This window comes from Pyxicephalus adspersus, chromosome 9, assembly GCF_032062135.1.
Source record: "Pyxicephalus adspersus chromosome 9, UCB_Pads_2.0, whole genome shotgun sequence".
Classification (NCBI taxonomy): domain Eukaryota; kingdom Metazoa; phylum Chordata; class Amphibia; order Anura; family Pyxicephalidae; genus Pyxicephalus; species Pyxicephalus adspersus.
Window position 1 is genome coordinate 31,380,692 of NC_092866.1, and position 27,955 is coordinate 31,408,646.

The window sequence follows — 27,955 nt, forward strand, 5'->3', positions numbered from 1 at the left end:
TGTATATTCACTGGTATAATATGTATTGATTTCCAATTATTTATTAGATTAATTGGAATGTGCAATTGTTATATTTTGTTCTGTATGATCTTGCAGTGGCTGACTGATCATTTCTGGTTGCTAGGTCAAGAATCTTGTTCTGATAGGGGGCACCAAGCCCCATGCAGCCTTCTGAATATGTTGGGGCTGATATCATCGGCTTTGGGAAAGGAAGGAGGCATGGGCGCTGAGCCTCCTGCTCTGTTTTTTGTGGTAATACTGTGACGGCGGGCCTGATCGCCGCTGCCTCTGCCCTTGACTTTGACGGATTGTCCTCTGTTCAGCGATGATGTCCCGACAGAACCACGTCGCTATGTGTTTACATACCCACGTGGTTCCTGGGATGAGATATGTATCAGGACCCTGACACGTGGGATGCCGTCTATCCGACACTTGAGATGCCTTCTTTGGACAGAGGGCCATAAAAGCAGAGGGAGGTGAGAAGAAAATCTCAAAAAAATTAAAATCGCAAAAAAATTAAAAGTAAAATATATATATATGTGATCTTGGAGCCATTATATAGATGTGAGTAATGATGATTAAATAAATTATATCAGTATTTATAAATATGTTATGTCAATATGTATATGTTTTTGGGTCTTTGTGAAATGTATAGAATCTAAAAAGTTATTTTGCTATTGTAGGTCTCTACATTCCTGATGGAGACTGTGTTCTGCGAAAAGTGTAGAACATGTACTTAACATCGATATAAAAGACCTAATACATGATACAGTGGCTAATATGGTTTTATGTTTATTTTAATTTTGAATACATCAATGTTTTATGTAAACTGTTGACAATGATAATTATTTTAAATGCTTTAATAGTCCCAAGGAATGCGCCTTTGCATCCTCACTGCTATTTGCGTTTTTGTGTAATGTTTAATTAGGGATGTGGCACATTTGGTAATATCTATTGAAAGGAAAAATGCCCCTGTTTGCAGGAACTGTGAAAGTTCTTAGTACTGATATTCTACCAGTTGTGGCCAGCTAGTTCTCACTCTGCACAACATATTTACCTCATGGTGACTAGCACGGCATATTTGATTTGATTTGTTTTCCAGTCGCAGAGTGGTGTTTTACTACAAACTGTGACCCTGTTTTCGTGGTTATTTGTTATCCTTTTAACCTTTTATATTTCACCTACTACCTTCCCTCAATGTTTCACCAACTACAATCTTTCACCATCAAAGAAGCCGGACAACATACGTAAAGCAACTGTTTGGCTGCTTAGCTCGAACAACCAGAAATAGTCTTCTGAGACCATTGTTACTCGGGAAACGTTTAGCCTTTTTTCCACGCCCACCTTAGATGAGAGTGGTTAAGTAGAAGGTACTGGAAGGTCTTCGCTCTTCGCTTCAGAAAAGAACCAAAGTTCTTAAACATCTCAAAAAGCTGCAGGTGGATATTGCTGTTCTACAGGAGACCCACTTACCATCATCATTATTCCATCCTCTACACAAAAAATGGGTCAGAGTGGTCTGGGGATCCCCAGCTCATGGTAGCAAGGCCAGGGTGATAATTCCAATACACAAATGGCTTCTTTATGCAGTTTTGTCAAAGTCCAACGAATGTTCCACTGGAAGATGGGCAACTTTTTCTAACTATACCATTTAAGGCCCCAACGATGACAATTAACTTTACTATTAACAATATGGGCATAAGCATTGCACAACTACCCTCCTATCTGATAATTGTTGCTATAGACTTTAAAGCCACTAATAACACCACCGGAGATGGGAAACCACGTCCTAGACATTTGTTTAGTACATATTCGAATGACAAGCATTATCAAACCATTCTTGCATATACAGGACTGAATGATGCCTGGAGTCACCTCTAACCATTAGAAAGAGGCTATGCATGTTTCAGTCCTAGTGACCACAAACTTACTTCTCAAACTTGCTAACCAGAAATACACCTGCAAGTTGTATTCAATCACAGTATGCAACACGCGACACACAAGGTCAAGCGTTTCTCACCCAGGTGGTACTTCCAGTACAGTCGGAAGCAGATCTGCAGGTTTAACCAATGCTAAAGCTCCGGGCCCAGATGGTCTACCATCTGATTTATAAAAATTTAATCTGAGGAACTTTCCTCATGAAAGGTGTTCACTTCAGGTTCATACTGAGTCTGGTCAATTGTCCCACATCTTGACCCAGGCTCATACCGGCCTATATCTCTTATCAATCACGATGCAAAAATGCTGTCCAAAATATTAGCAGATTGTTTGGCCTTGCTGCTTTCAGAATTCAAGATCAAAAAACTGTTGTTGATACTTGAACATGCAAGATTGTTGTATTCCTTCTCCCAGTTAGCGTTACTGACACTCGATTTAGAGAAGACTTTTAATGGCATAGAATGGAACTAGTTACAAAAATTAGGATTTTGTGGTCCCATTCCCAGTTTCCTGGGGGCCATGTATTCAAGCCCACAGATGAGAGTGCATGTATGGGGAGCGCTCTCTAAAATATTTACTCTACAGCAAGGTTCACAACAGGGTTGTCCCCTTTCCCGCCTTTTATTTAATCTAGCAATTGAACCTCTAGCCAGATATTTCATGCAATCAAAAGTATTCAAAGGTGTTACTGTCAACCATTAGGAAATCAGTGTGCTTTATTGGTGGATGATGTCCTTTTATTTCTAATTAATCTAAGATGAGACCTCCAAGTTTACCTAAATAATGCAATCATTAGGATATTTTATGGATTTCATATAAATTAGAAAAATGTAAACTTTGAATACTTTAGAAAACAGAAAACATTACAAAACAGTATTGTACTTTATTATGATTTTACATTAAGATATTTTGTTCAAGTAACTCATTCACTTATGTATTATATGTCTTTACTCTGTTCATATGGTAAACAACAGTTTATATAAAACATTGATGTATTATGTTTGACATATTTGGACTGTATTCTGTACTTACTATTGCTCCGCAAATGCACCGCTACCCATGAGAAAGCCTTTACTTGGCAAAATGCGTTGGCTACTTATGGGTCCACATATGCAATTACGTCTTTATGTTGCTTCAATTTTTTCATTGATTATTGCCAGATGATTAATGTCTGGAGCCCCACTGGGCCACATTTTGATGACAATGTAATATTCCCTGATCTGTTGAAGATCAAAATGTTTGCTATATGTCACTATACTGTATGAACTACTGAATTGCTATATTTTGCCATAAACACCCCACTGTCTTACATTTTTTCTTATTTACTATTGTTTCGGGGTTGGCAAGACACCCATTTGAGGGGACTTTATCAAGCTACTGTATATACTTATTGTAAAAAAAAAACATTTTTCACTAATATTTTACTTAGCCGTGTTTTCTATAAATTATCTTAAGAGTGAGATACTGTTCTTCAAAATAACATATCAAGCATCTCTGGTTTCTTGGGTGAAAACACTGGGCCCACTATTTCATTACCTATCTTGGAGTCAAAGGTAATTGTAAGGTGCCTGAGATGTATCACCTGAACTATGAAAAAAAGGTGAAAAATGGAAGAACTTGGTTTGAAGAGTAGCCTATGTATTTAGGTACAGTTGGTGAAACCAATATACATACAGGTAAATACCCATAATCTGTTTAACATTACACAGGATAAGGGTTATTTAGGTACTATACATACGTGCTCCTAACAACAAAACAATTGAACAAAGAAATGGGGAGGGTGGCTGTATAGAATCCGACCCGTTTCGCCACAAATGGGCTGCTTCAGGGATATGATAGTAAACAAGCTTAACAGTGTGCTGATGTGAAAACATCAGAACATGAAAGTGTAGTGATGGAATTAGTGACATATAAAAGAATTTTGTTGTAGTAGAGGCTGTATCATAGGTAAGACACGCTTAGAAGTATCTATAGGGTACTAGACCTGTATATTAAAGGGCGGTTTAACCCCAGTAAAGATAGGCAATTTCATCCAATAGTGTTTTTTTTGTAATAGAAAGCAAGGACAGGACTTGGCCTTCCAGTTCCTGAGCCCAGAAATTGTAGGTGATCCAAGACTTGGTGGGGATAGCAGGGATATCCAATATAGCTAAATATTTACAGGTATGTCTGGGTGTTAAAAACTGAACTGTGTCGCCACGTGTGTGTCACTGTGGTCACACAGTTCAGTTTCTAACACCCGGACATTTTTGCTATTTTAAGAGGTGGCTCAATCCTATTGTAGTAAGGGGAAAAACCTTTTCTAGCTACTTTTATTTAAAAAATATCAGAACTTACCTCTTGGAAAGCGCTCCAGATCTCCTTAATGGGGTAGATCTCATAAAGATGATCAGTTTTGCTTGTCTTTTATATCCACTGCAAAATTTGCTTTTCTTACTCAGGCATGGAGATGTGCGTTGATTTTAGTCAGCATTTACTTTGTTTCTGTGGCAAGGTAAAACTCCACGTATTGCCAGACACAAATTATGTCAACCAAAAGCACACCAAGGTATGAATCTCCCTTATATACGAAAATACAATCTGACTTGCCGGATGCGACATGTAAGTGACTGGTGGCATAGCACATCCTGCTACACCAGCTTTAAGTCTGAATCTCATTGAACACTCTTTTTTACAGATGGCCCCTCCAACCATCAAATGTAACTGACTATTTAGAGTTACACCTACTGCATGCCAAGATCTTAAAAAGCTGCATCGTATTTTGCATTATCTTTCACCTGCTCTACACTCTAAATTAAAGTACGCCTTATCTGCTCATCACCATTTGTACTATTTACAGTTGAAACACCTCTTGATCAGCCACATGTCTCCCACAACACCTTTGGCCCAATTATCCATCCAACAACTGATGGGCATTTCTCCCTCTCGCCAAACAATTGCAGATCTTTACCATTTGTTGACAAACTCAGAAGATGACTCCAGTCATTCCCATACATATGTTAACAAGTGTGCCACCTTCCTAGGTATTACATACCAGAAAACCCTAGATTTTCTGGAATCTAGTTGGTCTAGTTGGGCCTTTTATTCCTTTGATCTCAAGATCAAACTATCATTGTCCTCCAAATTACTGACATCTTGTCCTAAATGTAATATGCCTTCTGCCACTTTGGAACATGCAATGTGGACCAAATATACATACCTTCTGGCTCAAGGTATTTGACTTTCTAACCAAAATATTGGGCCACACTCATTGTTTTTCACCGCACGTGGCTATTTTTCATGTTCCATCTTCCATCCCGACTATTACCGCGGTTTTATCTGTCCAAATTTGAGAACCTATGTCTCCTCGCAGCCAAAAAATGTATCTTAACTAATTTGATGGATTTGTACTCTTACTATTTTACAACTCACGCAGTTACTGCATAATCTTATGCTAATTGACAAAACTGAAGCAACCCAACACCCTGATACACCATACCAATACTTCTTTGGTACTTGGATGCCATTTTTAGTACACAGACTTACTCCAACTGATCTAAGTGACGTAATCACAATTTTTAGGCATACAACTTGGTATGATCCTAGGGCATTGGGTGGCACCTAATCAACATTCCACTTTTATTGTGTATTTTGAAGCGCTCCATAAACCCCATAGACAGAATTTGATTCCTCTCCCTAATTGTTACACTCATTACTCAGTACTCATTTTCAAAGATTGTTGTTGACCTGTCTCTCTATTCTGCTACATTCCATCGCTAGACATTGTATACCTCCCTTCCACCTAACCTTTCTTTTTCCCTACCCCTTACTTTACCTTCTCAAATTGGAAAAAAAAATAGCAGAAAGAAAATATTTCTTCTAGTACAGGCTTTGAACCAATTTGATTCTGTACATTTGTTCTGTGCACTGTGATTATCTTCATACAATTTGTGTAAATATTGTCCTGTGTTTTTTTTCAATAAAAATTTAAAAAAAAACAGAAAGGCAAAAGAAAGGAAAGAGCCATTTCTTAACTTTGTAGAGGTAATAGGTTGAGTTACTGACACCAAGGTTTTGGAAAGAATAGTCATTGCTATACTACGGGGGTTTCCTTTCAACCTTCTTCAGAGTATGGACTACTTGGTTGCATCATCGTAGCTTTCCAGATTTTTGCATTTGTAAAATAAATGGTATTTTTGTGGGTGTTTCTCCCACCAATGTGACTAAGGTCTTAGTTCTTTAATCTTCTGAGCGGTAACCCCGAGTGTGGCTCTGGGTAAAAAAAACAACAGCAAAATTTTGCTTTGTAAATATACACCTTTGCTTTATGTTGATTTACATACCTATAAAACCTCTCCAAACAATGGCCTTTTATTTGGTCCTGTTTTTCTCTGTTTTGCGCAGACATTTTTCTCTTCAATTCAGGGTGCTGATAAACTATGTTCCTTGGACTCTCTATAATACACATTATGTAATCTCAAAATGAAATACAAAAACATTTTTTGTGTGTATATTTATTGAAAAAACTAGCAATTGTAAAAATGTTCCTTTTTTCCTGTTGATGTTTATACATGCTGTTCATTTTCTCCTGAAGAAGTAGTTTAATCTACGAAATGCGTTGAGAAATATAGGGGTGGGTTGTCATACCCTCCCTGTGAACACAGATGTTTTGGTTCATGATACTTGTGTGTTTTTTTAAGTGTTTTTTAAAGAATTTTATTTTTTTCATATTCAATTAAGATTTAGCTTTTATGTTGTACAATATAATTTCCTAGTCAATCTAGTGCCTGATTGTTTTTTCTATTGATATAATAGGGATGTGGTGTGCTTTTGTTGGAGATTCAACTTTGTTATACAAGGGCCTATTTTATTTTATTCTATATTAAGGAAAAATAAGGATTGTATTCGCTTTCATGCTTGTGCAATTATTGAATGAACAAATGTTCTATGGTGTTACCCTAAAATGGCCATATGGAGTGTAGGTTTGTCCATTTGGTAGAATACTACGTTGTGCTTCTTTTATCCACGGGCATTGTGAACATTGCCCACACCTAAATGTTCCATTAACCTGGGATACGTCTGTTTGTTTTTGTTCTAAAAAATGACTTAATATGAGGTTATCCTTCCATGAAGGGGCCCTCTGATGAAATTAGGCTTATCCCCTATGAATTTGCTAGAGTGGGGTCCATTTTCAAGATATTCCAATATTTTGAACATACTTGGTTTTAGTTTCACAAGCTTTATTGAAAATGGTAATTTTCCTAGTGGTCTCCTGTTTGGGAGGTTTTTTGTGGTGGAACAAGAGCTCCTGTCTGTCAAGGTGTAACACCTTTTGGTATGGGCGCTTGTGATGTGAAGTATAGCTTTTTCCTGCCATGTCTTTTCTGAATAAAGTGGTAGAGAGAGTAAGATCAGAGTTAATAGCAATTTGAATGTGAAGAAAAGATATATTGGTATTACTAAATTCCATTGTGAATTTTAGATTGAATTGGTTAGTATGTATTCCATGAATTCCTGCAATAATTTTATGGAGCCAGTCCATAATATTAGAATATCACCAATATACCGTTTCCAGTATAAGATGAATTTTGAATATTTACTTGTATTGCTAGTTGAAAAAAGGTCATGTTCCCATTGGCCTAAATATAAATTAGCGTAAGACACTTGGTACCCATAGCAACTCTTTGTTGTTGGTATAATATGTTGTCAAATGTAAAGGTATTTTTGATTAGTAATGCAGGAGCGAAGTTTTTTTGTTTCTAGCAGAGCTCAGTGTGGTCAGTCAATATGTTAGAAATTACTTCAAGGCTTTTTGGTAAAGTCATTTCTAACATATTGGCATCTGGCTCAATGCTTTCTGGGCACTATTAAGTACAACAATAACTACACTAACTTTTTGAAGGTGTTTAAAACAATCTTAAATTTATCCACCAATGTTGGTAAGCAGGCCTATTATTTATTATGGAATTTTGGGTTATGGTATATAGCAGTTATGCAACCTAAGGAACCGTTCTAATAATTTTATATTATTCCCATTACCTCACATAGATTTTTCAGACTTCCTTACAAATATTTCTACTCCAGTACTACAGGTCCACTATCATATCCCTCCAGGTTACAAGTAGGTGTTATTTAACATCCAAACTGGATACAACTTAATATACAAAATGTAGACTAATTTACCTGGCGAGTTTAATAGGTTAAACCTTGGGGTAACGCCCCTTTTTGAAACAATACATCATACATACCGGATTGTTGTTGACAATATTGTTGTATGTATATTTATATATATTTTTCTAGGATGTTGTCATATATGGTGACATAGATCTAGTTTGATAGTCCGTAATATTTCATTAATAGTACTTACAATTGTTTGAAAATGTTTTCTCTTGTTGATCTTGGTCTTGGTGTCCATATATTATGTGATTAATTTAGTAATCTGTGTCTCAGGCTTCCCTGATGAAGCCAATAAGGCGAAATGCGTCTGTACTAAGGAACCTAGAGACCTCACCCTTTTGGGTATACAGCACAGATCTGGTCTGTACACTAGGACCCACCAGGATCCAATCTTATTATTTATTATGGTAGTAGTATTTCTCTAGAGATTAAAAGAAAACAAATCAATACCCGGGCCTCCTTGCATGAGTGGAATGCAAGCAGGAAGGAGACACGGCAGTCTAAACATTCCTTTTATTGTTCATTACTTTGTATTTATTTCATTGTATTGAATTTAAGCAAAAAAAAAAACCCTTTAATTTTTTTTTTTATAATTACTATGCTTCAAAGCATTCAGTTTATTTGTGAAGTTTAATTCTATTGTTATACCTGTAAAATCCTAGCCAGATCTAGAAGCACAGAATATACCTGGTTTAATGCTGCCTGTCAGCCATATCATCATGGATGTCTGACCGATTTTTGAAACTCAACTTGGATGAAACCGAACTCATCATCATCTCCCCCTGACATATATATAACTGTTAACAACACTGTTATTCGTCCCTCCCCTCAGGCACGTTGTCTTGGTGTCACCTTTGACTCTGCCCTCTCATTTACCCACCATATTCAGAACATTTCCAGGTCCTGTCACTTTCACCTACGCAAAATCTCCAAAATCCACCCCTACCTGTTCCCTGAGACCACCAAACTCCTTGTACATGCTCTTATCTCTCGTCTGGACTACTGTAACATCATCCTCCTCTGGTATTCCACTAACCAAACCAGACTAATCCATCTTTCCCTCCGCTCCTCTTCCGCTGCATCTCTTTGTAGTTCTCTTCATTGGCTTCCATTTCACCTGAGAATCAAATTTAAGCTCCTGTGTTTTACCTTCAAATCCCTCCACAGTTCTTGTCCCACTTACATTTCTGACTTGGTAAAAAAAATACTCCCCCAGCCGCTCTCTCCGCTCCTCCAATGAACTCCTAATGTCTTCCTCACTCATACCCTCATCACACACACGGATACAAAACTTCTCTAGAGCTGCCCCAACCCTCTGGAATGGTCTTCCTCGACCTTTTCGGCTTGCCACTACTTTCTGTTCATTTAAAAGAGCACTCAAAACCCATTTTTTCTAACTTGCCTACCCATCATCTTCTGTCTTTTGAAACCATCACTACTTCCCAGCACTACATATTCCCCTCCTATTGTGTGTAAATTCCCCCACCTATTAGATTGTAAGCTCTTCGGGGCAGGGTCCTCTCCTTCTGTATCACTGGCTTTATTAGTCTGTCATTTGCAACCCCTATTTAATGCACAGCGCTGCCTAATATGTTGGCGCTATATAAATCCTGTTTAAAATAATAATAAAAATATTAGGCTTTAAAGTAAAAATAAAAGTGACTGTTGATCCAGGGAACATCCAATTGCCTTAAGGAATCAGGAAGGATTTCTTTTCCCCTGTTGAAGCAAATTGTACCAGGTTTTTTTTTTTTTTTTTTTTGGCCTTCCTCTGGTCCAAATATGTCTTATAGGGTTTTATATCTGGGATATGTTTATTTCCCTAGTGGTTGAACTTAATGGACTTATGTCTTTTTTCATCCTAACATACTATGTATAACTGTGTTTTCAACTAATTGCAACCTTCTTAATCGTTCTCTGCAAATCCCCAGGATTTGTTGAGAACAAAGCTGTTTTGGCGAAACGCGTCAGGCTACGAAACGTTAATATGTAATCTTACTCTATAACATACAATATCAGGGATAATTTGTCCACTAAAAAAGGTAATCCCCCCTTAATACATGAGGGAATGACCTTTAATTGTATGATAAACATGCTGGTAATTTATCACATGTACCTTGTATATGACAATTTTCACTATTGAATATACTGATTGTTAGCCACTAAACACCCTGGCTTTCTCATTTTTTTCATTATTTTGTAAAGCTAGCAATGTACTTTCTTGTATTAAAAGATGAATAGACTGCAGAGATTAGAACATATTTGTGCCCTTGTACAAAGAGTTGGTAAGACCTCATCTTGGAATATGCAGTCCACTTTTTGGCCCCAGATCCCAAAAAGGATATTGGAGTGCAGAGAAGAGCAATTAAGCTAATAGGAGGAATGGAGACATCAGCTTTGAGGAGAGATTAGCCAAAATAAATCTATTCTACCTTGAGAAGAAACATTTAAAGTGGGGGGATATGATCATCCTAAATAATTATATAAATGGTCCATATACAGAACTCTTCCCCAAGTGTTCACTTTAAGGTCATTACAAGGACAAGGGAGCACATTTTGCTTCTAAAGGAAAAGAAATTTAATCCCTGGATAAAGAAGGGATTCTTCACAGTAAAGTCCATGAAAATGTGCAATGGGCTTCTAGAGGAAGTAGTTTCAGCAAGTACTATAGATTGCATTATAAAAAAAGCCGAATGTTTTTCCAGAAGCTTATAATTTAACTGGGTATTATAGTTTTAAAGCAAAGATAACAGACTTTAAATCCAGGGAACATCTGATTGTCTCAAGGGATCAGGAAGAATTTTTTTCCCTGTTGGAGAAAATTGAACAAGGTTTTTTGCCTTCCTCTAGATTCATTATGTCTATAGGGTTTTTGTTTTAGGTTTGCATACCTGACATAGTGCATTGCAAGTGTAATATTGGACCCCCACCACACTAACTCCAAAAATCTATCAAAATCAAAACCCTGGTTATTCTCGAATGCTCCATATGCATAATTTACATAATTTATGCAACTGAGGCAGGGAAAACCCTACAGCCTGCCCCACCCATTTGTAAACAACTACTTTGAAGGGGCAGTGGATGCTCCATGGTCTCAAAAGTTTCCCTACATTCTTGGTTCCAAGCACACAGTATCTTCATGGCAGGTTCTTATAAGTAAATTTACTGTGTAATGTGAGCCAAGTCAGGTCCCTAATCTTTAGGGGAATCCTTAACATTATTCCCAGACCCTCCTCAAAACTGAACTTTGACAATCCCTTGGGGCCAATGACCTAATAAAGAATGAAAACCATGTCCTTCACTGAAATCTGCCATTAACTAAGGGTAACATAAGCCATAAGTCCCTCCTGCTGGATCCTTGGCTTTTCTAAATTTCCCCCCAGTTTCCCAATCATGCAAAAAAAGGCTTGAACCAAGACCAGAATAATCCCACCCGTTCAGAAGGGTTTTCTGCAAGCATCTTACTAAAATTAAACTTAATAAAAAGCAGGTAAAATAATAACACCAGGTTAACCATACCTAGGCCACCCTCCCTTCTGGATAGGTAGGTCACATTCCACTTGTCAGGTTCATCATTTTTCCCTAGATTGTAAGCTCTACCGTATTTTTCGGCGTATAAGACGCTCCGGCATATAAGACGCACCCAATTTTAAAGGAGGAAAATCTAGAAAAAAAAGATTCTGAACAAATACTGTAGTAAAATATTTTATATCAACTGTAGGCACGTGTGCCGGCTTCTCCTCGCTCGGAGGAGGAGGAGACGCGCTGCAGCCAGGAGGAGAGGAGAGAAGAAGCACGCAGCATCGCGGGATCGCCGTATCGGGTGAGTATGATATTTAATTTTTTTTTAAAAACTGTTCGCTGTATAAGACGCACCCACTCCCCCCCCCCCCCCCCCCCCGTTTTGGAAGAAAAAGTGCGTCTTATACGCCGAAAAATATGGTACTTTGGAAGATAGGGATTGATGGTCCACAATGCAATGCTTTTTTTATTTGGTAGCACAAATATATTTTTTTTGGAGGATGTCAATAGATTGCATATTCCTGGTGGTGCACATAATTGTGTCCTCCAAAGAGTAGAACTCTTCAAATTACATCTCTAGGTCTGAATAATGGACCCAATGGGTGAAGGGTTCTGTGGGCCTGATCCAATTTAAAAGGGTTTAGTGTAGCACAAATAAGAATAATATTGAATAGGGCTTGGAGGACAACTGGTAAATCTGCTCATGAGCAGTTCTATAACCCTGATGTTGTTGTGATGACCACAGATATCTAGATCCTCCAGGTGACAGTGGAGGTCTCCGTTTAAAGAAGGATGGGCCCCACACAATCTTGCATTTGAGTCCTTAAGGTTTTTGTAGTTTCTAAATCCTCATTTATACTATCCACCACGTCAGCAAGGGAATGAAGGTCACCCCTTTGCCCATAAAGCTCTTCATTTCTTCTAATATAAGTTGGCAAAAATCCTCCCATTAGATGGGATGGAACAGAGATAGCCTTGCAGAGGAAATAATGAGGCAGGCATTTAATTGTCACCATTGCATTCTTTAGCCAGCGTTGCTAATGCAGAACCATACTTAAAAAAAGAGACAAACCTGGAGCAGAAGAACTTGCCACTAAAGAGGGTCTTTTGCTATTAACATTAGGAAGAGGCACCTGACAAGCCAGTACAAAAGAGCACTCACCCCCAGGGATTATAAAGCCTATGGGCTTGGGGTCATTCTGACATTACTGCCCACCCATTAGGCAGGTGAGTATGACTTGAAAACATGCTGGAGTGCAGGGCCTAATTTGGAGCCTTTTTCTCCACCCACCTGCTACTGGGCGGGCATTTGACCACACTCCCCAGTATCACCTCTTTAGGTTTATGATACCTTAACTTTCAACTATATAATTTTGCACTACAATAATTTCATTGGTAAATATCAGGGGTACATCAACAGAAATAATGCAACCCAAGATCTGTTAAGTATAAACAGATGTTATCTTGGGCATTAGGCAATGTACAGTTTAGTTCATCATTATTTAAAAAAAAGATTGTAAGCTCTTTGGAGCAGGGTCCTCCCCTCCTCTGTCACTGTCTGTATTTGTCTGTCATTTTCAACCCCTATTTAATGTACAGCACTGCGTAATGTTGGAGCTGTATAAATCGTGTTTAATACTAATAATATTAGTCAAGCCTCTGTACAAAAGATCTCTATTCCTACATTGAAATTATGCCAATATCATAACTAAAAACTTTAAATTAAAATCCTAAACTTCTTATACAGAAGCAAAATTGTTCTTCCTATATAAAAAAAAAAAAAAAAAAAAAAAAAAGGAAAGCCATTCCAATGTAGATATTTCTGGCTTCAAATATTATCCATAAATGCTTCCATCATGATAGTCTGCTCACAAATGTGAATATATCCACTAGTATAGCGATTGACAACCAGCATCAATTATTGGTATTAATTATCCTCCTCATAGCCAACTTCCCAAGATGCCATATATTTAAGCATAATATTTATTCAGGCACACATGCTAGTATTGGTGCTCTATCATAAAGCATCTATTAGAGTTAACTAGATTGTCACATTGCTCCCACTTTTCCAGAAAGCCAACGGGTTAACATAAACAGTTTCTAAGTCCTGTTATCTTAACGCCAAGTGTTGAGATTATAAAACTTTGTTAAAGACTTATTCTGTGAAAGGATTACACCACAGCCCCCTTACCCTGGCTTCATAGAACAGCAATATTAAAAAACAGTACACCAACAAAAACCTATTGCTCTTTTTCACCATACCCTTGCTGGATGTTTCTCTCCTGTATGGTTGAGTATTCGTTTGAGTATTTAGCTTAACAATATGTTCATTTTCATCCACCACTCAGGTACAGAACACCCTAGGATGATTTCTTGATGCTGCTCAGGTGGTCCCATCCACAGCTGTACAAGTTAATTCAGTGGGACACTGGGCAAACTTTTGAAGCTGTATCACTACCATATTATGGAAATTAGTGGATAAAGAGCAATGAGAAACTACTAGGTTGTGTACTTTGATTGAAATGTAACCCTGAAAGAAACAAACTGTCTTTAGGGGTATTGTGAGAAGGACCATTAGTTTCCATGTTCATTGCCTAATACCTTTCGATTGAATTGAAGGAATTGAACCTGTTGGAAAAAGCAAGAGTTGCTTATTTGTCACGGTTAAACTACAGCAAAACACGTAAAGTTAACCTACCACTGAGATTTTTAGGTTGACATATTTGAACTAATTCTAAAGAATAATAATTACTTCGATGTAAAGTTGATCTTTTGGTCAGAAGCATTCATCTGTGTTGTCAGTTGTCGATCAGTTATCTGAAGACCTAAACAGCAAATTAATTCTTCTGAGTCACAAGCATAAAAACCTAATAACCAGGGATATTTTTTCATTAAAGTGGGCTATTTCAAGACCAGGGTCCCCAAACTGAGTTTGCATGTTAGGGACCCACGGGGGCCACTTTCATGGCAATGAGTATTAGGGTAATATCAATTCGCTCTGTGCTGTGGTGCCCCAAATATATACTTGCTCAATCACAAAACTTCATGGCTGCGTTTAGACTGGCAGTGAGGTTGCAGTGCAGTTACCCCTTCCTGATGCTATAGAACCCTGCCTAGGGGGAGACGCACAGTACTGCTCTCTACCACCTGGAGTCAATTCTGCAGATGCTGCAGTGCAAAGGACTGAGCGGATGGGTGGGGTACCTGTTACACATAGCTGGCCACTTACCTTTTGTGAACCCCAATTTCTTTGGAACAGAGGGATGTTGGCGACTGAAAATGTGGGAGCTAGTAGGGAACCCCTTCCTCATTAAAATGTTGTTCAATGTTAATCATCATATTATGCTACCCTGTCATCCGTAGCTATCCCCTTACTCTCTATGAACCCCCATTTCTCTGTAAGAAAAGGAATATGTAACTTCAAGTACAGGACTCTTGTGGCTACCTCTTCCTATAATTTCATCACTAGAGCACCATCACAAGAGACAAAAATTATACACCTGTCATACCATGATACAACTATGTTCATAGGGTTTTAAATCTGGGATATGTTTGTTTCCCTAGTGGTTGAACTTAATGGACTTGTCCTTTTTTTTTTTTTCCAACCTGACCTACTATGTAACTATGATACCCTGTCACACATATCTGGCCACTTTCAGTGGACCTCTAATTTCTTTAGAACGGGGAGTTGTAGGGACCTTACTAGATGTACTAGTATGAAGATGTCCCCCTTGGCTATCTGTCACATGAATTGTATTTCTCTGGAAGTATCCATTGCAGAGATTTTGGGGTACAAAGAAGGTAAGCAGCCCCCTATAACTGACATTGGCATTGTATTATGTAGTTTCTGCTCTTTAGTACAGGAATGGTGAGCAGGGAGCAATATTTGAACAGCCAGCACTGCATGATGGCTTTAGTTTTGTATCTTTCATTAATAAAATGTTGCATTAATTTAAAGAGCATCAAATGGTAAGTGCAGACTTTTTTGATTTTTAATTTTTTATTTGGTGCATGTTTGTTACAATAACTAGAAACATTTCAATTCAATTTCATTTTAAATTAAAACTATTCTAGTTTTAAACATACATCTTCAATGTTTGTTTTCATTGTGGCCTGCGAGTTTTATCCTAATGTCAACAGGGGTCCCCTTGTGAAAAAAGCCCTTGACGTAGAGCATTTAATACATTATTACTATAATAATGTTACTCCCCTAACCCAAAATAGGAGACTATTGGGATTTTTTTTAGACCCTGTCTAAGGACCCACTTTTGAATCTAGCTGTCACCCTGTGTTTAGCCAGAAAAACTAAAACACAATGCTGGTTACCCTATCCCCCCACATCATGGCTTTGTATTGGTAAAGGAATTTGGTATTTCATATTTAAAGAGATTAACCTAAACCTACAATAGATAAGGAATGGGTGGCTCAGTGACCTTCCTTTAGCAACCCTTGCACTGATTGTGAAACAGAATCTTTGAGGGGTTTAAATCCTTTTATGCATGTCTTATTTAGTATGTATTCCCCGTTTTTGGCACATCTTGTATTGCAGATTATCAGCTTCTAATATTCTGATATATTTGTAATTAACAAATAATTGGTATGTTGGCCTTTTTTAATTTCCATTTTGTTTTAAAAACACTTTGAACTCTATTTATTAAAAAGGTAATTTGATGTTCCCTCAATCTTCCTGGTCCATGTGTCTCCTTGTCAGTAATTGATTCTCCACTAGGAAATTATTGAGGGAATGTCAGATTCCCAGCTTTATAAATGGTCCTTTTGTTTTTGTTTTCAAAAATTCCAAAACACTGCACACAAGTGTGTGAAATTCCGCCCTTTGAATTGTTCCTGAATTAAAAAGATTGGAATTGCATTTGAATATGCTTGGCCATTCCTATATACAATACGACTTATGTACCTTTGAACAATATTTATCAACATGTCCAGCCTGTTTACAACCGATTGCAACCCAAAAAATCTGTGTTTTGCTGTCTGTGTCCTGCGGAATTCCATTTTAAATTCATTTTACTTCTCATTGTGTTTAACAGATAGGATATGATATTGTGTAATATGTATTATACATGTAACTCTTTCAGATATGCAGCAGATGGAGACTCATCTGAAAAACAGAAAAGTACAGGAGCAAGAAACATATGAGCCAATTTTGACACAACTTCAGCAACTTACAGAATCACTTCAGACAACAACGGACCAACTGTCTTCTAATTTGACTAGCAGTATGAGGTCAGAAGTCCAACATCAGCTACATGTAGCTGTGGGAAAGTAAGTTTTACTTAAATAAATTACACTGAACTATTTTAAAGTAAAAAATTATGTAAAAATCCATATATATTTTTTAAGCTTGTATTGTGTTTTTTGCAGTGTTTAGTTTTTAGGTAGTATCCAATCTCAAGGTAGGTTTGATTGTTCTCCATGTTTGCCAGCTATTGCTCCAAAGTGGTTCCAGGCATCTTCAGAGCCCCAACTTTGACTTATATTCTACTCCAACATCTAACTTAAACAAGATTTCAACAGGAACTGCTGCTGAAGTTCAAAAATTATTTACAGTAGCTCTACTCAGCTAAACCTACCAAATAAATAAAAAATGATATAGCTGTTGGATTTTTTAGAAACAATGATCTAAATTTACATGGAAGTATATAAAAGGTTTGTCCCGGAAACAAATTGCATTTTATATTCTGAAACAAATGTATTTTTTATGTTTGACTCAACCACAGGTTGTTTTGTTAACATTTACTTTCTAAAGGGTCACTTAAGTTGTAGAATAAAGGAGTTTTGCTTGAAGGAAACATGGCATATGTACAGGATAAGTAAAGAGAAAATGGAAGAGAATGTCAAAGATTATCTTCAGTCCAAGGGTTGGGGATTGGAGAACTTGTTAGAGTTGACCATCAAATTGTAAAATTATAGGAAATGTGGTAGCAGTCTATTGCTGAACAGGAGGTTTTATGTTTTTTGCAACAACCCAATGAGGAAAGCTCCAGTGTTTGCACACCTTTAGAAGTATTGCACCAAATATGAAATTCCTAATACTAAGGTGTAGGAGAGCATGGTTGCTTAATGGTTGGCACTCTGGCCTTTGCAACTCTGGGTCCCAGGTTCGAATCATTGTCAGGGCACTATCTGCATGGAGTTTGCATGTTCTCCCTGTGTTCACCTGGGTTTCCCACCGGTACTTTGGTTTCCTCCCACATTCCAAAAACATGCAGTTAATTGGCTTCCCCTCGTATTTACCTTAGACTGTGGTATTGACATATGCCTATGGTAGGGACATTAGATTGTGAGCCCCTTTGAGGTACGGTTAGTGATATAACTATGGTCTTGGTAAAGCGTTGCATAATATGTTGGCTCTACATAAATACTGTGTGATAATAATAGGCGGTATGCTTAAAATTTTATTTGTATCCTAATAGAGACAATCAAAAGGGCAGTAAATAACATAATATTATGCGAGTGCATTCTGTGCACCAACAGTGAACAAACGGGGGCTGATTTACAGAGAAAATGCACAATGCAAGATTGGCAGCTGAAGCGATGCTCCCCTGTGTGAGCCTATGAGCAATTAATTTGTGCACATTCCTATGGGGAAGCCTTGCATTCTCAGATATTCATAAATTGTCATCCAAACGATAATTCGACAGCATATATAGGCATAAACTTTGTTGTTTTCAAGTTTCTCTACACAAATCTACTAGCAGATGATAATATGCAACTAGTTCATTAGTCTGAAGTTCTACCTCTGCTCATTTATGTGAGCCTGTGCCCGTTTCACCTGTGCTTGTCACCTGCACCTACAGAGATTTCCTGTAGCAATATTTTTGCGTTGCTGAACAAGTATGATTTTATTTTTAATATATTTTTTCAACCTCCTGGGTGGTTCATTTCTGTCCGGATTTATATGTCTAAAAGTTGGACATTGTTTTTCATGAAAATGTATTTTACAGTATAATATAATAGTATGAGTATAATAAAGTTTGAAAAAAAAATCATGTCAAAATATTAAATTAAAAAAAACAATTTTTAAAAAAATAAATATTACTCATACTATTATACTGTAAAATAAATGTTCATGAAAGACTGTGTACTGCTTTTACACATATAAATCCAATGTAGAGTACAGTACAGCTACAGTACAGTTATTTTGTATTGAATGCAATACAAATAGATTTGAAATTCCCGCCACGCCACAAACTCCCCGGTGACTGACGGGATGCAGAGGACGCCAGCCGGAGGTAGAGAGGAGACGCGAGGGATGAAGGAGGACGCCGGCAGATCAGGATTTGATATTGATCTTCGCTGTTTTAGCTACCCTGTGTGACTCGGGTTACCGCTTCTAGCATCTTTTTCTTACCCTGAGTCACTCTCGGGGTTACCGCTGAGGAGATTATTTTAATGAGAATTCAGGTAGAATAAGCTCTTACGAGTTCAGGGATGCGCCTCATTTTAAGTATTAACTCATTGTGTACCATTCCCTGAAAGTTTTAAAAAAAATCCCTATAAATCAATACACAATGCTGTAAAAAAAAAATTATATAAATGTGTACACACACACACACTATTGATTTCTGATTCTACCTGAATTCCCTTTGATTTTAAAAATTAGAAAGACCAACAACTTTAACCATAAAGACAATAGTTGTTAATGAGCCATGAACAAGCACAAAAAAGTAATAAGCTACTCTCTGATACTAGATCTACAAAAATCAATACTGAGTTTTGGACTTTTCAGCCATCAGATTGATAACCCATACATAAGTTAAAATACCAACAAAACTTTATTTTGTTAAAAAAAAGTACATCGGATATATACATTATAGTCATTATGTAATACGGATAGCAACAAAATATATTGTAAAGAATATTTAAAGGTTAGGTTCTCTAGGTCTTACGGTTTCTGCACAGTGGAATCTGTTATTGCTCAGTACAGCAGTCCAGGAGGCTGAGCTACCATGGTTGGCATTTTATTTAATTCTATTTCTTTTTCCTCATCACAAGAGTACCACTTACCACTGACAGTAACTCTGCAATCTGACGGGTGCTACTGTGCAATCCTCAAACTAAACTAGTGTTTCTCAACCAGGGTTCCCCTAGAGGCTGCTAGGGGTACCTTTAGCAATGAGCAGTTTGTGACTCTCCAGTCAGTTTTACCTTTTTGGCTATCTGTATAGGGTGGCAGCATTCCCAATAGCCAGCAGTGAATGAGGCATTTTTCCTATTTACCACCACACTAATGTACTGTGAGATGTGGATATTGTAACTATAGAAGGGGCCCTCCAAGTCATAAAAGTCAAGAAACACTGATCTAGACTGAATAAGAGAAGTCATACCATGGGTAAGTTGATTTATGGCATGCAAAAACAAATTGTGTACTGGCCTTCGCTACCTCCAAATTGACAATGTGGTCACTGATCTGACAAGCACTTAGTCTGTGCAAATTTACCAATGCTTCCTGCATTATGCTTTTTCTGAATCTGGTAGTCACCAATTTACTGATGAGCTGCACTGGATTGCAAGATGTCTTCACCTTTGCCATAAAGTTCTATGTTCACTTTAGGAGATCCTACGCTGAATGGACTTTCATTCCACAAACTGCCTTACATGCTGGATTTAAACATTACATATGGTGGATCACAACTCTTTAAAAACAAAAGGAAAGCACTAACTGATTAGCTTGATGCACCACAGCCCAAAAATAGAGACGTTGGGTTTCTTTGGCCTAGGGCAGTGGCAACGCAGGGACCCATGTCGCCTATGGAGGGGGCAACTAAATTTGTCAGTCAGGAAAACAGCTGTATCAATGATGTTTTCCTGCTCATTTTCATTTGGAAAGTTACACTGAATTAAATGCTGCATGGGGAAAACCCTCGTCCTTTTGACTTAACTATAGAGGTGTTAGTAGGAAATAAGACCTTATTGGGCAATGTGCAGCAGAAGGAAGAGGAAGTTGTGCTTCATGAAGAGAATGAGTAGTAAAAGAAGGAATTGTCAGCTATGATAGGAGGTAACCACTAGTCATCAGTCTAGCAGACATCTATAGGGTCACACTGAGAAAGAGGAGGAGAATGAAGGACTGCAGTGAGTAACCGAGTGAGCAAATTCTGTGCCCACCTTGGCATTTTGCTTACAGCGGCAATTGTATTGGTCATATTAGATCACTTCTGGATAGATGTACTCCTAAACCATTTCTATTGGAGAAAATTTAGGGAATTCTTTTAAAGCCTCTTGAAGCAAAATTCTATTATGAGCATTGTGCAGCCACCTTGGGGCAGCCTTTTCCTGTGTGAATGAATGCCAGTGCCTCTTCTAATAAATGATCATTTCCCCGCTCTCCACTACATTGGTCCTCAATAGTTCTCAGGCCCCATTATTTCCAAACTTAGTAGCACCAAGCCAAGTACAGTCTCAAATAAAGTGATGGACTAGTTCTAGCCCTTTTATCTCCTGTCCTACACCATAGGAGTAGATAGACTCTCACATGGGCTTCATTTGATTTTTATTGGAGTTTCATCCCAACATTTTGTTTAAAAATGTTTTTTTCATCTTTTTATTTTACATGGCTTTAGTGAAATTTGTCCACCTATTTCCGTATAGCGCCTGAGGAACTGGTATATATCCAACGGTAAAACACGTTGAGAATTCCCAATGCCTTGTCTCCCTGCTTCTTGTATTATGATGATGATTATATATATATAAATCTTTATTTTGTTGACGTAATAAAATGTTAAATAAAGTTTGGTTTTAAAAAACAACCCGTGCCATTTTTGCACTCTGATGCCTTTAAAATCCCAGACTGTACAAAACCTACTTTAATCATGAAACTAGAGTTTTGCTTCTGCTATGTTGAAGATGGAATGTTTTTTGCTAGTATGCTTCAAAGTTAGTATATACCATTATATATAAATTTCTTTATTTGTTGGGACAATATTTATTTTAGATCTATAGAAATTGCTTGCTGACAAACTCATGCTGCAAATATGAAGTACACAAAGCAAAAGATAACAGTTTGACAATCGAAAATCTGGCCATCGATAATCCAGATCCTTCAGTTTCCCGACCTGAATTTCTGATCACATTTACAATACAGGGACTGCAGTACACTGTTTGGCCACTAATGTTTTCATGGCGCTGTTCTGCATAAACAACTGTTAGGTCTGCTTGCTAAACTAAATACACGTTGAGGCGTCCTTGCAACTGTGCCAGATGTCCGCTGTGCTGTGAGAGGAAGACTGGTCTGTGTGTGGAGATAAGTATAAAAAAAAAACTCAGTTTGCTGGATTTTTGAATGTCAACCTGTAACGTGTTGATTCTGGTGCCTAGTTTTGACAAAGCCTGATTATGCTTTATTCGTTTTTTATATAATAATTACTTTTATCTTTGAAACTGCCTTTACTTACAGCATGCAGGACTCTATTCTGAACCATGTCCAAAGGATAATAAAGGAAGAAGTAAGCCTTGCTATGAAGGAACAACAAGCAGCAGTCACTTCAAGTATTATGCATGCAATGCGATCTGCTGCTGGGACTCCAATACCATCTTCACATTTTGACTTTCAATCACAACAGACACACATATTGCAACTTCTGCAGCAAGGCCACCTAAACCAAGCTTTCCAACAGGTATATGCCATTTGTCATGATCTATTTTATCTTTATGTGAAATAACAATTGTGTCATGTGCATGTAAGAAGGGAAATGTTGTATTAAGTTAAACTGGTTAAAAGTTATAACCATGTAAAGCATTTTTATGAATAACTATATTGTCAGTGAGGCTGTATTAAAATTTTAACTGTATAGAGATTGTGGTTTGCAAGCTATATTGAATGTAAAAAGCTTGAATAGTAAATAGCAGAATTAGTCAAAGTAGTAACCTAATATATATATATCATAATAGGATAGAAGAAAGTTATCTTTTTTTCTGGTTAGTATCAAGAGAATTGCCACATAAATTTATTACATATATCAATCAGAAAAATAAAGAAAAGAACTGGGTTTTTTTTCGGCAAATGATATCTATAATGTTGTAAAAAAACAAAATAAAATATTTGATATTTTACAAAGATACATAGGATTTTCATATTCTTAGACTGATTTACATTAAATGTATTTCCAATCCCCATATGTCAGGGGTATATTTGGACTGTTTGCTATACAGTATATCTCTATACAATAATTCAAAATAGATTTAACTTCTCCTTAATAAGTAAAGAAGGAGGATGTATTATGCAGTCAAGGGTCTTCTGGCGCCGACACATTTAACCTTATTGGCTTCCTCAGAAGAAAAAGAGACTCAGGCGATGAGCTAATATAGTAAATAGTAAATACATGAAAACAGAAATGCTGAATGGACTAATAGTGTGGTAATTACAAAAATTAATCACCCAGTCACACATTCAAATATAAAGTATAATTTTCTGATAATGTGTATTTAAAAATGAAATAGCTAGATTCATGTAGGAGTATATATAATTTGGTATTGTTTAATTCCATAGATATAATTGTCATCGTTCAGGTGTTAGTAGGTATAGTTATAATTTAATATTATCCAACTGCTTAAGTGTCCATGTGAAAACCATTTTTACATATAACTTGGGAACTATCTCTAGAAAAGGTTACATACCTGTAGAATGGTATTCTAAGAGAAATTATGGAGATCTGCTGGAGAGGTGTTCAAATAGAACCTGCTTGGAGAATTGAGTAATATAGTAAAGCTGTATATTTAAAAAAGTAAGTATATGTATAGCCAAATGAGGGTTATAGAGAGTTATGACAGGAAGTCTGGTGAGATATATGTGAATTCAGTAGCTCAGAAGTGCTGAGCCCACCTGAAAGGGAGTAGTACTGAAATGAAATCAGTCTGAAGACCTGGCTTGCAAGGTGCTTGTGTCCAGGGCTTAAACTGAGAGGAGATGCCGAGCACGCCTAAAGAGCTGGGTCTCCGCTTCCTTGTTCAGCAGTGTTGCATCACCCCTTGTGTGCAAGTATGGGTAGTACGGTTATAGAAGTGAATGTGAGTATTAATGTGATGGATGGAAAGATAAATAACTAACAGAAAAAGTGTGTAACTTGAATAAAAATTTTGGCAGTAGGTATTCAAACAAAGTATTGTGATAATGTGAACATCACATAGTTTATACATTTGAAATACACAAATCATGATCATAATGCAGCATATAACAATAGTAGAATAACAAACCAGATAATGTTTTTAAGAATATTCCAAAACATACCAGTATCTTTTATCTTGGATTGTATAAGATATTAAATTACAAAATCATTATTATTAGTAAACTATTCAACACTCATAGAGAGATAAATCTCATAAGCGTGAAAGTGTTGCATAAATGAATTTAGCAGTATAACATGACATTGACTGGAGTAATGGGACTACAGGAACAACAAAAGGGAGACAATTTGTGAATTTAATACAAGATAATTTTATGGCACAGTTTATAGAAGCCCCAACTAGAAATGAAACTCTGCTGGACCTAGTTCTTTCTAACAATGCAGAGCTTATAACAAAAGTGCATGTAAAAGGAAATCTGGGTAGCAGTGACCATAATATGATTTCATTTAATGTAAGCTAAAAACAGGAAAGATAAAAACATTTAATTTTTAGAGAGAAAATTTTTCATTATTAAGGGCGGCTCTCTGTGACTTGGACTGGGAGAAAATATTGCCCTCAAAGAACACTGATCAGAAATGGGATTGTTTCAAGTCTGTTCTACAAAAGCACACTGAAAAATATTTTCTAATGGGTAATAGGTTGAAGAGGTTAAAATTTTACGCCTATGTGGTTCACAGCTTATGTTAAAAAAGCCATATGTAACAGGAAAAGGGTATTCCAAAAATATAAAAATGAAGGATTACCTTCATTGTTTGAAAACTATAAAGACTATAAAGTATATAACAAAAGATGTAAAAAGTAGATAAAATGTGCAAAACGTCAAAATGAAAGACAGATTTCAAAGGAAAGTAAGGCAAACCCTAAGGCAAAAAGATCAGATCTGAGCATGTAGGCCCCTTAAAGGATGTGGCTGGGTTGGTAACGGGATAAAGAAAAGGCAGATGTACTAAACACTTTTTTTAACTTTGTCTACACAAAGGAAAATGGCTCAAAATAGCTCAAGTCCAAATTCATAATAGCAATGTCACTGCCTTAAATGAGTCTCAGAATTATTATGATTGAGAAACGTGTCCTCAAAGAGCTGAGCTTGGTTATTTCACAGCCATTATTACAAATTTTTAGAGGCTCTTTAGTCACTTGCAAGGTACCGATGGATTGGCGTAAGGCCAATGTGGTTCCTATCTTCAAAAAGGGAGCAAAGTCATCACCAGGTAACTACAGACTGTAAAGTTTAACGTCCATAGTTCTAAAGGTCCCAGAGAGTTCCTAAAGAACCACATAGAGGAGTTTCTGCTAGAAAATGTTAAAGTGATAGTCAGCATGGCTTCAAGAAAGACAGAAGTTGTCAAACAAATTTACTCTTTTTATGAGGAAGTAAGTAAACAGGTAGACAGTGGATTAGCAGTTGATAGTGTGTACTTGGACTTTGCTAAAGCATTTCACACTGTACCCCACAGACGGTTATTATGAAAGTTAGGGTCAAAAGGTTTAGAAAAGTTAATCTGTAAATGGATAGAGAACTGGCTTAAAGACCCCATGTAGAGAATTATAAAAAATTATTCATACTTTGAATAGTCTAAGGTTATTAGTGGTGTACCACAGAGATCATTGTTGGGACCATTACTGTTTAGCATCTTTATAAATGATATGGAGTTTGGGATTAAAAGTACCATTTCTGTGTTTGCAGATGACACCAGACTATGTATTGGAATTAAGTCCATACAGGATGTCTATAATCTATCTACAAGCAGACCTGGATGTACTGTTTGATTGGGCAGTCTAATTCTGTCCAAATTTCCATGCGAAAAGCAGTACAATTTTTTGCATGGAAATTTATTTTTCATTGTAGGCTATGATTTTTAGGCATAACTTAGCGATATTTAATAAATGTAACAAATTTAAAAATAAACTTTAAATAACCTAACACAAAAATCTGTAAAAAAAAATAAAAAATATTTGAACATGTAAAATAACTGTACAGTGTGTATATATATATATATATATATATATATATATATATTATATATAATATATGAATATTTCTTTGTATTGGACTCAATACAGGTGTTTTGTATGGAATCCAATACAAAACTATTTGAATTTCCCGCCGATCTGCCTGCACCGAGGTCACTGTGAAACTCCGGAGATAGACGCTGCACGCGCTGGAGATCGAGGTGGATGGACATGACTCCAGGACCTGCGGGAACTAGCAGGACATTGTGGAGTTGGAGAGTGCAGAGAAGGGCAACTAAGCTAATAAAAGGAATGGAGGAGCTAGGCTATGAGGAGAGATTAGCTGAACTGAATCTATTCTTCTTTTAGAAGAGACATTTAGGGGGGATATGATCACCCTGTATAAATATATAAACAGTCCATATAGAGAACTCTCTTCCCCATTATTCATTTGAGATCATTAAAAAGAACATGAGGGAACTCTTTGCATCTGGAAGAATAGAAGTTTAAGCTCCAGATAAGGAAATGATTCTTCACTGTAAGGTCTGTGAAAATGTGGAATCGGCTCCTTCAGGAAGTAGTTTCAGCAACTACTATAGATTGCTTTAAGAAAAAGCTGGCTGTTATTTAGAAGCACAGAATATAACTGGGTATTAAGGCTTTAAAGTAAAAATAACAGGGACGGTTGATCCAGTGAACATCCGATTGCCTCATGGAATCAGGAAGGAATTTTTTTCCCCTGTTGAAGCAAATTGTACCAGGGTTTTTTGCCTTCCTTTGGACCAACTATGTCTTCCAGGGTTTTATATCTGGGATATGTTTATTTCCCTAGTGGTTGAACTTGAACTTGATTGATTTATGTCTTTAACCTAACCTACTATGTAACTGTGTAATAACCGCATGCACTGCCAAGCTGCAATTTCAAAAGCTAGCAAAATACTTTCAGAGATGGAGACATAATCCAGCCCTTGTACAAACCATTGGTCAGACCACATCTGGAATATGCAGTCCAGTTTTGGGCACCAGTACAAAAAAAGCACATTGGAATTGGAGAGAGTGTAGAGAAGGGCAACTAAACTAATAAAAAGAATGGAGGAGCTCAGCTATGAGGAGAGATTAGCTGAACTGAATCTATTCTCCATTGATAGGAGATGTTTAAGGGGGATATGATCACCCTGTGTAAATATATAAATGGTCCATATAGGAAAAACTCTTCCAAATTATTCACTTTGAGATCATTATAAAGAACAAGAGGGAACTCTTTGCGTCTGGAGGAATAGAAGTTTAAGTTCCGGATACGGAAGGGATTCTTCACTGTAAAAATGTGTAATCGGCTCCCTCAGGAAGTAGTTTCAGCAACTACTATAGATTGCTTTATGAAAAAGATGAATGTTTTCTAGAAGTACAGAATTTAACTAGGTATTAAGGCTTTAAATTAAAAATAACATTGACTGTTGATCCAGGGAACATCCGATTGCCTCATGGAATCAGGAAGCAAATTTTAGCGGGGGTTTTTGCCTTCCCCTGGACCAACTGTGTCTATAGGGTTATATTTTGGGGATATGTTTATTTCTCTAGTGGTTGAACTTGATGGACTTATGTCATTTTTCAACCTGACCTACTATGTACCTATGTAACTATATGTAAACTCATATATTACAAAGTGCAATAAATTATTGTATATAAATATATAGGTGAGTGACTCATAGCAGGGTAATTTAACCACAATTCCAAACATATAGGTGAGTGACTCATAGCAGGGTAGTTTAACCACAATTCCTTCCAAGTAATGTTCTTTACCCTGTGATAACTGAAATTATTTAGTTACCAAGTAGGTTAGGTTGAAAAAGGACCTAAGTCCATCAAGTTCAACCACTGGGGAAATAAATCTCAGATATAAAACCCTGTAAGACATAGTTGGTCCAGAGGAAGGCAAACAAAAACCAATTTGCTGTAACGGGGGAAAAAAATTTCCTTCCTGATCCTGTGAGGCAATCGGATGTTCCCTGAATCAACAGTCTCTGTTATCTTTACTTTAAATTCTTAATACCCAGTTATTTTCTGTGCTTCTGGAAAAGCATCCAGCTTTTTCTTTAAGTAGTCTATAGTAGTTGCTGAAACTACTTCCTGAGGGAGCCGATTCCACTTTTTCACAGACCTTACAGTGAAGAATCCCTTCCTTATCCAAAGCTTAAACTTCTTTTTCTCCAGACGCAAAGAGTGCCCTCTTGTTCTTTGTTATGAT

At 37.0% G+C, this 27,955-nt stretch overlaps 1 protein-coding gene across 1 annotated transcript in view; it reads left to right on the forward strand.

Annotated features, from left to right (window-relative positions):
- Window positions 1–27,955, forward strand: part of EDC4 (enhancer of mRNA decapping 4) — a 256,361-nt gene that overhangs the window by 198,448 nt on the left and 29,958 nt on the right. Inside the window, exons 26-27 of the mRNA XM_072423087.1 lie at window positions 16,710–16,896; window positions 22,031–22,250. Of these exons, the coding sequence (XP_072279188.1) occupies window positions 16,710–16,896; window positions 22,031–22,250 (407 nt within the window). The remainder of the gene's footprint in view (window positions 1–16,709; window positions 16,897–22,030; window positions 22,251–27,955) is intronic.